Here is an 11530-nt window from a genome sequence, read left to right as displayed (position 1 = left end):
TGTGTCTGAATGGTGCTATATATATAAAATTGCCTTGCCTTTTGTGTATCAACTTACTGAACACATGGGTATAGTCATGTATTATACTTTTATTTGCTTTTATTTATATTTAACTAATATGTAGTCAATGAATGTGATTCATCTTCTAATTCAGCTGGTTCCCTTTTCTCTTCTGAAGGCATGGCGCCCTCATCTGGTCAAAACAGCACAGTGGCGTGACAATACATAAAAAAAATATATGGGTCAAGTCAAGTCAGTTCTTATTTATATAGCACACACACAAACAAGCCCTGAACCAATCACTGCTCTGGACATGCAAGGACATGCTCAACTTATTACCTTATAAGCATTGTTAAAATGGGAGTGAGGAGATGAACGATAAATGAGCTTGTGAAATATTTTACACTTAATTGAGGACAAATCTGATGTCTGTGTTAGGCACTGAGGAGCAAATATTATTTTCATATTGGCAGACTAGAATTAAAGACTATTTCTGAATGTAAATTGACAGTTTTATGTGTTCAAAAATAATCATAAAACATCATGAGGCCAAACAAAAATATGTGAAAACAGAAAAATAGCTGCATATATACACATCTCAAGAACTCAGCCTATACCACTAACTGCAGACATTCTTTTTCCTTATACAGTATGTAGTATATATAGTATATTGCACATTTAGACTGCATTAAAACTGTGTTAACATGGTTCAGTTTTTACATCTAATTGTGCTCTGACCCAACATGGTGTTTGCTGCAGCCATGCTGTGAATGGATGCATCAGATGCTACAGGAAAAGGTTTCCTGAGAATTGATTTGATTGGATCGTGTTTGCACAGTTATTCAGTGAAAGCAAGTTGGCGAACCTATGAACACAATTAATATACTATTTGCACAAGACAATAACTTGTGCAAAGACACAGATCTTATTCGCACAAGTTATTATCACATGTGTCTTCTTTAGAGACTTTGGACTTATAGGCTACATTTATGACAGTTTTGAGACAATGGCAAATCATAAAGCTGCATGGAAAAATCAACCATTTATATCTAAAATCTCTCTCTTTCACGTGCATCAGTAAAAGCCATGGAAACAGAATGGTGACGCACAACTGAGGTCATATAAGATCTGCAGACTGCTCATTAAACAAACCAGGGCATGTTCCCTCTGTGTGGACGGCTGAGTTTACCTCAGGTTTAATTTATCCAGTTTGTGAACTCATTTTCAGATTTTCCTATAAACGAATCATCAGATCCATGTTCATGTTTTTATGAGCTTGAGTGTCTGACTGTTATTGGACAAAGAAAGCTCAATTTAGTGTCATTTAGGACCTTTGCACTTGATGTTCATAACACTGACATGTATTTTCCTTCTGAGTGAAAACAGAGGGGTGGTTTGGTGGTTTGTCGTTCAACTGTGAGTGTGACTGCATGTGCACGTCCTCTGTTCAGGATGCTACCGTCTTCTGCACACTTTATGGTTTGCACCATAAACTGTGAGAATAATAAGCGACTATAGTCTGCACAGAAACTCAAGATTCCTAGCGTGCATTATCACACATTCATTTTTGTGCACATCATACTGTTCCACTGTATCGGTATTTTACGCAGCTTATTGCAAACCATGGAGGTGTTGGAGACTGTGACATCATCAGGCAAACACAGTTCACACAGTGTCATAAAAAATAATTCAATAATGAGAAATTACTACCACATGTGAATGTAACTAAATCTGACTGAGTACCAATTTATTAAATTAGTCCCTATTCAATGCAATAGAAGTATACAGTATCATTATATTTATAATAAGACAAGTGCTATAAAGGACTGCATATTCCAACAACACCAAAATACATGTACCTTTTGTTAATAATACGACTACATTTTTGTGATTAATCTTATATAAGTGATGGACCTGTGTGAAATTGTCTTGTGCACAAAACTTGCTTCCCAAACCAGTGCATGAAGGATGAGTAGCATCCCAAACTGACCTGTGCAGATGAAGCTGTCACTATGTGCCTCCTCTGTGGTGGTATGTTTGGGAAGCTCCTCACACATGCACACACACAAAAGTAGTTCTCACAATCTGCTCGTGTCAATGTTCAGAAATCAACTTAAATAGAGAAACTTTCAAAATATTTCTTGATCATCTTACATATAATAATAGTAATCTCTCTTTGACACTGAAGCTAAACACTAAAAAGCTAAAACCTAAAAAGCTAAAACCAAAACAAACTAAAGAGTCTCTTAGCTGCTCACCTATCAAAAATGAGTTTTTACATTTTTTCCTGTGGTAAAATTGATTAAAAAAAATTAGTTAATCTCCAGTTGCTTCTGCAGAATCTGTAGTACCACATTCATGTTCATATAATCAGTCCCAGATAGGCCCTGTTCTTACAAACTTTGTGACTATCTCTCTTGAAACACTGTCTACGTTGGTGTCAGCTTCTAAACCTTGACCCTTTACCAGCTAAATTTTTCAAAGACCTCTAGCCTTTCCTGGGACCTGCAATGCTAGATACTGTTAATTTATCACTTACAACTGGCATTGTCCCCAGAAGTTTTATGACAGCTTTTGGTAAACCTCTACAGAGAAACCTCACCTCGATCCAGGGTCTCTTACATAACTATTGACCAGTCTCTAATCTTCCATTCTTCCTAAATACTAGATAGAGCTGTGTCTCAACAACTTTTGACCCATATATCAAACAGTAATCTGTCTTGTCACTCCATTGAACCTGCTTTAACTAGAGTGGTAAATGATCTTTACTTGCCATGAATTCAGATTTGACCTCTGTGCTTCTACTACTTGATCTCAGTGCAGTCTTTGACACTATTGATCACTGTATACTCTTAGACTAAATGTCTCTTTGGTGTAATTATCTGAAAGAACACTGCTATAATACATCTAAATATTCAGATGTTAAATATGGAGTACCTCAAGGCTCTGTTCTTGGACCTCTGTTTTTCTCTTTATATTTTAAATCTTGGCCAAATTATACACTCATTGTAATTGTCATATTTGTAGTGGCTATAGGGCTTCCAAAACTAATCCACCAAGAGCTTGACTTATCTGGGTAACTTCCTTGTTCGCTCCCCATTCTTATGGTGCATCACTGAAGGGATGTCATCATCCACAGTTTCTGATGGTTTCTCCTACATGGAGCACTAGATATATTCATCTGCTCATTGCTAGATCCCAGTGTGGACATGTTTTAAAAATGCATACATGAACACTTGGCTGATCCTCACTTGTCAGTTTGTTGTACACCTAAATTAATACAAACTTCCAATAGAGCCTACCTCCATGAAAATAATTTAAATTAATCTGTTTGAGAGCTGGTTATGGCCATTTGAGGCTGTAGTTTGTGCTGAACTTGACCATTGACCCTTATTGTTCAGCTGTTGAGTTTTAGTTGAAAGCAACAGCACTATTCTCAGTTATTTGATGCAGGTCTTACTGACAATGGCTGTCAGTGCACACTCTAGGCAACATGATTTTAAAGTTTTAACAGTGATAAACAGTTGGCAGGTCAATGTTCTAAGTTTAACAGCATTAACTGCTTCAAGTTGTATATACACAGCGAGTTTTATTTTTAAAGGAGCCCTCTGCATTCATTTACAAAAACATTTGATGCAGTGTGTGGAGTAAAGACACCTTTCAATAAGTCAGATTCTCAGTTGCCCAAATGTCTCCCAAGTAGATGTTTAGTTTCAGTTAAAGAAACTTGTATTTGCAGTGATGTGGGACATTTCTAGACTGCCTGTTTTAGATTATCCATTTTGCAACACATCTTTTACACACTAGATGGCACCAAGTCTACATTCATGTGCATCCAAGCTATGACATTCAGTACCACATAATGGGGGATGAATTAACACAAGATAGGATTTAAGTTTAATAAGTTTTTCAAAACACGTTCATCCAAGGACACCTGCTGCACCTATGAGAGAGACAAATTAGAAATATTCTGGAACATACAGAAGCAGAATGAGAAGTGATCAGATACTCACCTGTGAGTTGTCCTAAATGTGGCCTGACCCTCTTCCATTTGCTCTCCTGATGAACACTTGGGACCGGTGGCTTGTAAGATGCCAGCTGTTGTGAGGGAGCTGTGTAGGTCTGCTGTGGCTTCTGGACACTTACTTCCTTCTGGTCAGGCTCTTTTAGCCGTCTAATAGCAAAGCCACCGAAACGTTGAGGGATGCTGTGAATTTCAGTCGGGGCGAAGTTCTGAGCAGAGGTTCCAGTTCTGCTGCTTGTAGGTGCCTTCAGACTGTGACTTGAGGCCCTGTTGGAAGTAGGCTTGTAGGTATTGTATGGGTTTCCAGCCTCAGTCTGGCTAGGGTTGTGTCGAGTCCTCTCATTCTGAGAATATGAGAAACTGGAAGGCTTTTTAGATGCTTTAGAGCTGCGACTTGAAGATCTTCTAGCAGGGGCACTGGCTGATGTTTGCATCTGAACATATTTGCGCTGTGATGCAGGTGCAGGTGCTCTTGGGCTGAACAAGTGGGAAGACTTGTGAGAGAAGCCTCTCGGAGCATGCTTTTGATTTAGCATGGATGAACTTTGCCCATAGTATGCTGGTGTTGCGAAAGCAGTGCTGGGAGGTTTCTGTGCTGCAGACTGGTGGGAGGCTGGCCTGAAGGAGTAGCTTTCCCTAGGACCCAGAATGGATGCAGAACTGCTGGACAGATACTGGTTAGTACGCTGTATACCCTGCTTAACTGGCCAAGTTCTGCTCTTGCCGACAGTAGGATCATTCTGCTTTTTAACACTGAATTTACTGACAGAACCACCACTTGAAATAGGAGCAGAAAGGTCAAACTGGTTTTTGGGCACCTTTTGAGCATTTAACTGATTCAAGCTTGTCGTTCTCCAGTTGGGTTTTGACACTGAGCTGCTCTGCACTAACCTGACTGAAGTATAGCCGCTTTGAACTGGCTGTGAAACACTATGTGTGTAACCACTACTGGAAAGTCCCTGCCTGTAACCAGTGTCCGTGTTGAAGCTACTGCTTTGGGCTGAGCCTGGAGCAACAGAGGCCTGTCTGAATTGATTCTGGAGATAGCTGCCACCAAGTCTTCTTAGTCCACTATCCTGTTGCGAGAAGCCAACATATGTGTTGCTGTTTTGTCCCTGAGCTGCAAGAGAAACAAGAGTATGAATCCACAGCTAGCAGACCACAGCACTAAATGTACAGACTTGACATAATTGTGTTCTGCTCACCTTGTGTAGCCCATGAACAGCGTACATGCTCTGCTTGAACTAAGCAAATCAGAAAGATCCTGCACAGCAAACAAGACATCAAGGTCAGAAGAAAATGGGACAGCTAACAGCAACTCAACACATACTTAAAATAGCTGCAACAACTTACCCCAAATGAACTCCACAAGCCATTTTGTGTGCCAAAGCGTGCAGCCCAGTGAACGCAACAGTAGCCCAACTACCCTGAAGCTACTTGCTCTGCGTGTGTGTAGCAGACAGGTAGCATTTATTGCAGCCTGCAACCAATCACTGCTTAATGAGCTGATTGTCTACAGGTGCCTGCTGCTGTGGTGTCAGGATGGGAAGATATCTGCTGATTTTCACCTTTTTAGCTTTCACCTCTTTCTATCACATTTTCCTTCTGTTTATATGCAAAAAATGGGAAGTAAAAGCTTTATTTAGCTTGATAAAGCTTTTTCTACACATAGAGTAACAGTTAATAGCTATTGTCTGCTTTTTTGCAGAGATTTCTCCTCTGTGCATCAAGCCTGACCCTGAGAAAGATCATGTCAAGTCATGATGGCCTTGTTAACATTATTAATGATGCCTCCTGCACCCCCTGACGCTGAATAGACCCAGGCGGCATACTGCAGTAATGATGCAGTCGACCCTAACTGTGACAAACAACACATCCAGATCAGCATGTTTCAACCTTCTGTTTGCAGAATATGAATCACAGACTGTAATTCCCATTCCACAACATCCACATCATACATCACTTCTTTATTTGAATTCTGTTTCTCTGCATGAAATAATGAGCAAAATGCATGATGTCATATTTGCATGTAAGTGTGATATCATCAGCTTCCTGCGTCTATTTGACAGATCTGTGACCATGTGGGGCACTCAGCATGAAAATGACCCTCTATACTGTCAGTGTAGGTGACACACACACACACACACTAAGCCATGTACAGGACACACTCCCTGGTAATCTGGCAGGTATGAATCTCTATCCCAGACTGTGCTTGGTCAATAATGTTCATTAATGACAATCTCCTGCTGCCAAGAGAAGCATGATACAAGTGCAGGAGTCTGTCTGTCCGTCTGTCTGTCTGGCTCTAAGCACGTTCTAGGCGACAAGTAAATCTGTCATTTTGTCCTACTTTCTGGGGCACATGCCTGCACTTCTTAACCCCAGATTTATTCAATTTTGCAATCTTATTTTTCATCTTTTAGCAGCTCAAGTTTAAGACATTCATATGGGCGAGTGGTGATAGCAAATTTCCTCCCTCTCCGCTGTAGGAAGGAGTGACACCTCGCATGCGATGACCAGATGAGTGTGGTGGCTTAGATCAAAGACACAATTTCCTGTCAGAGGAAATAGCGCAGAGGAACTTTTTGCAGGAACAGTTTCCTCCTTTCTGAATTCTTTCCATTACTCCTATCAACATTCATATGAGCGAATGGAGCAAGTGAAAGTCCTCTGTTGGAATCAGCAGAAGTGGTCCTGATGACACAGGCATTACTGGAGGCAGGCTTTTTAAAAAAAAACATACACAAAACATGGAAGGGTGACATAAATCAAACTGTAAATGAGATCTATTCATCAAAGTAGGTGACTCTTTTCTCCTTGTGGATGATTTCTCTCTTTCAAATTCAGAATTTGCCTGCATGATGTCTCATACGTGCACATTTTCTGCTGGCGATTTCCAAAGAAGGAAATACACTTCGGTCTGCACAGACCCCCGATCTGTGGACAAGTGGATGACATGCTCATTTGAGGAGCCTTTCTCCTGCAAAGGTTATACCGTGTTAGGTCATGCTAAGCTAGATACAGACCCACAAATGGAGTGTGATGGAGGAGAAGGCAAACACTGTGTCGTCATCTAATTTATGTACAGAGCAATGCAGGATGTGGGGATATTTGTGAGAAGGGTCAGTAACACAGATAGAGGCTGTGTCTATATTGTGTTACTTGAATCTTGAAATATGTCTTTTTCTCTCTGTTTATGCTCTCCATCCACATCAAGCCTATAGTTCTTTGCTTTGCTATCATTTAAATGACTACAAAAGTACATATCTGTGATATAATATTCCAAACTTAAGATTCACTTAGTAGCTTTTATGGAGTTTTCAACAATATCTAACGGTATTCTTCAGCAAATAGAACTTGTCCAGGTGTATGCAACTGCAGTTTTTGGTCATTTATTCCATATAGTTCTATACTCTATATTTTCTTATAGTCAATAAATTCCATAAAAAAACCAACACCAACAAAGTATTAGTCTGCTCTTCATATTTTCTGACTTCCCTTCCCTGTCTGTGGCACTCAGCCCCAAACCCAGTTGTTCCTATTGGATGTAAATAATTGAAAATTGGTCATAAATATATTGTTTCACCCTTAAAAAATGTTAAAGATCCCTTCCAGACATATTTCATGACACTTAAAAATACTCTGCTCTAAATAATAATTTGTCTGATATTATTTTCCCACAAAAAAAAATAAATTTCCTGGTTAGAAAATTCTAAAAATTACACCAATTCCTCCCTCACTGAAAAATCCAGAATCTATGAGGAAGTAAATATAATTATATAATTTCATGACTGGCTTCCAGACTAGTTATGATGTCACAAAAACATGCTTGTAGGTACGAGTCACAAGATTTAATTTGAAAACAGACTTTCCCTTTTAAGCAGATGAATATGAAAACACAAAGTCTGCACACACATCACTGTGCACAGTGAAGCTGTGTGTGCTTAAGAATAATTTGATTAACATCTGCCTTATGATTTAAGTTTAACCAAAGGAAAAAAGTAATGTAAAATATTCATTGCATTACATGTTTGTCAGACTTGTTTAAATTTATGTTTGGAAGAACCTACATGATATCTGATATGTGAATCATTGAATAATTTAAACATCCAGATACACAGTATTTGTCTAATTTACAGTAATGAGATTTATTATATTTCATCATGTAACATACAGTGCTGGATGTCCTCATTCAACATGAGCAGCATCATCTCCATAAAGGCCTTGTTACAGCAAGATGATGTAAAGTCAGAGAAAGACGGTCAGCAGATGGTGTCTCTTCTCCGGAAGAATCTACCCTTTGGCCTCCGAACCGCTCTTCTCCTCCTGACCAATCAGGTGCCTTAGATCCCTGTTGGGTGCATTGGGCCCCCTCCCGCTCCGGCATCTGGTCCAGCATTTGAAATAATGAAGGTAATAATAATGAGCTTACGTCTCCTCTCTCCTGGAAGGCGAGAGGTCAAACTACCTATGGAGAGTTCACACCTAACGCATTCCACGAGCAGCTCGAGGATTCATCATCAGATGGGTTGCACTCTTTCCATTCCACTTTACAGATGCAATGTCCTGAAGCTGAAGTTAACTAATTCCCAGAAAGTTTAATATGAAGGTATGTGAAGTTGTTTCGACTCGGCTGACAAGCTGATTATGAATGGCAAAGTCCTGTTTAGGGCAGATAGTTATCTTGCTGTACTATAATTAAGTTCTAGAGCACTTCGCTGACATCAAGCCTCTCGAGAGCAGCCACATGGTTCAGGTATACCAACTCACTGTCATACAAAAAGCCAGCAAAGGCCAAATCATATTGTATAAACATAAATATCATTATTTTATTGGTATATTGTTCACTATAATTTTCTTTTCCAAATACGTTTGGCTAACCTGTTTTTTTTTTTTAACTGAATGGTGAGAACAATGTTACCATTGCTGTTAGAAATGGTGGCCAAAGTAATAAAGATTAGACCCAATTAGTAAAAAGAAAAACCCTCAAAAAATAAAAACAAAGCTGCTGAAATGCCTACCATTCTAAATGGCTTAAACTGAAAGAAAACTATAGCAAGCAATAAATTAAGTAATTGTATATGAATCATTGTAGGTCTACTGAAGAAAGATTTGATCCCAAGTGTCTTCAAATGACTCTTGTTTCCAGCTAGACTATTGTATTTGCTGGTCTCTCTGCTCAATTCCAACCCAACCATTGATGCATGAAGCAGATGATGAAGTAGTTCAGGAGTTGTGAGTATCTTGTCCTTTCTTTAAAACGGGTCAAGGCCATTTATAATCAACCGGCAAACAGGCCTTATTCCGTTTCTCTGAGAGTACCAGAGGAGAAAGTCTTTAATGAATCATCTTGTGGCTTATTCCTCTGGTAAGACTAATCAATCGAAGGACTTCATTACGTTTGGTCTCCATCGAAACAATTCATCTTTATACTGTGTTGTTGTCCCTTGAGGGACTGTGTAAGAACATAAAACAGAGAAGGAAAACGCTTTTCTTTAAGTTTCTGCACGTGAAGTAAGCCGCAGCTTTAGGAGCTCATTCAGAGTTTGAGAGAAAGATGCAGGATGGGACATGGAGGGAAATATGTCTTGCTAATTGAAAACTCCCTAACCTCATCCTCCTATAAACAACCACAGCAACAACAAAACAAAACTTCTTACAAGCCACATGGATTGAGAGACTGATTCGTGGCCAGCTGGAGGACAGCGGCGCCCACAACAAGGCTTCAGGACACTCTCTGTTCTGAGGCCCCTGAGGAGGGGAAGGCACGGGGGTGGTGGGGGGGGGCCCACAAGGACTGGCAGAGCCGTGCTGTTGCTACGTTTACAGTTGTAGTCAATTCAGAGATCAATGGAGACGCGGTCATAAAGACTTCAGAGGGAAGCTGCATTGTTGTGGTGGAGTGTTTTACATGAGTCTTTCTTTCATATGAGACAGGACTTTGTTTTGTTGAGCGCATTTGTTTCTCATTTTCCTCGGGTCTGGGGATCCATTGCGGTCATGCACCAAGAGGTTTTTGTTTAAATTTCAAGAGCATAAAGAATCCCATTATGAAACGTGGACATATACATGTTGTACAAACTCTGTGGTAAACATACCAAATGGGGACTGATAGATTATACAATTAAACGCAAATCAAATCCATTTGCATTGTGAGTTTTATAAAAGTCAAAGTGAAATTTGAATTCTGCAAATTTTTTGTGTAACGATAATTATGCTGGAACTATTGTGCAGATTTTTCCATATTTCTAAAAAGGATCTAACTGTTGTGTTATTTGTGGAAACTGTGTTTAAGCTTCACCCTTCATGGTGGCTGTTTCCCATGGCAGTGATTGACTGACAGATAAGAGCCAGCATTGCAAGGAGACATGCTGTCAACTTCTTTGGTGCCCCATTGACATAGAAATTACGAATCACTTTGCCAAACGTTTCATTCAGATCAGATTTGTAGTCATTATGTAGTTAGTTCACTTTTATTCTATGTTAAATGATTGCATCACCACTCAAATACACTTCAGTACATACATCAGTGAATGAAAGCATCACTGTTCATACCACCAGAATGTTTGACAGTGACTTTTAACAAGAATAATTGCAGCTGAGCTGACAACAGTGCTCTCAGTCATCAGTAAGGCCCTGTCATTCAGTGTCAACAAGGTTCAGTTTGAAGATTCAGTGTTTAAAGTCTGTGTAAATGAAAATCAGAGATTTCTTATTAAACACATTATGCATGTTAGAAAATAATTGTTGAAAACGTGAAAAGACTGTGAACTATGTAGAACTGAATTGTGGAGTTACACCGTGTAACTGTTTTTCAGCATTTCTGTGTTTAGGATTTTTTGGGCAGGCTTGAAATGGTGGCTCTATGACATAGAGGGGTTACTAGCATGACCCCTCCCCCACTATATAAACATATGTACGTAGTGAACGTACTCATAGTTACTATTTTTACACTGGGTAGTTTTACAAACTTTCATTTACTTGTGAATGGGGCCATCTTCCATTAATGTTAGCAGTCAAGGAGTTATTTTAAGCCCTGCTAAAGCATCCGTTGACAGGTGGAGACACAGCACCAGCTGTTCAGCTGGGAGGACAGGTAGAGTCAACGGATGTGGCACTGACAGTGGCTGACACTAGCCACCGCCCGCGGCTTCAGCTTCAGCACCAGCTGTGCAGAAGGAGAGCATTTGCTGGGCAGCACTTCACCAAAAAGTACAGCGTGAGAAGCTTTTGCTCCAAGGGTGACGGCCACAACAAAGCTGCCAAGGACTTTCCAGCACAGAGGTGAGTAATATTAAGTGCACTGAACTCCATTGAAAAAAACAACAATTTAACATAACAGTGATTGGTGATGATTCACTTGTTAACTAGTCATTTAAGTTTTTACTGAAACAAGTCCACATTTACATATAAAATATGTCCCGAATTAAACAGTGGCTCCTAACGTTACTTTATTTTTAAAATATCATCCATGTAGCTTACCGTACACCTACAAACAAGACCTAT

At 39.6% G+C, this 11530-nt stretch overlaps 1 protein-coding gene across 1 annotated transcript; it reads right to left on the bottom strand.

Moving 5' to 3' along the window:
* Positions 1–3874: 3874 nt before the first annotated feature.
* On the bottom strand, positions 3875–5487 carry LOC121912395. Its single transcript, XM_042434507.1, has 4 exons — positions 5378–5487; positions 5230–5288; positions 4014–5144; positions 3875–3943 (listed from the first exon to the last, which is right to left on the bottom strand). The coding sequence occupies exons 1-4, from the start codon at positions 5398–5400 to the stop codon at positions 3921–3923; spliced, it is 1236 nt and encodes a 411-aa protein (XP_042290441.1). The 5' UTR covers positions 5401–5487; the 3' UTR covers positions 3875–3920.
* Between the last annotated feature and the right edge of the window lie 6043 nt (positions 5488–11530).

Source organism: Thunnus maccoyii, chromosome 15, assembly GCF_910596095.1.
Source record: "Thunnus maccoyii chromosome 15, fThuMac1.1, whole genome shotgun sequence".
NCBI lineage: Eukaryota > Metazoa > Chordata > Actinopteri > Scombriformes > Scombridae > Thunnus > Thunnus maccoyii.
This window is presented reverse-complemented; position numbering and strand designations above follow the sequence as displayed.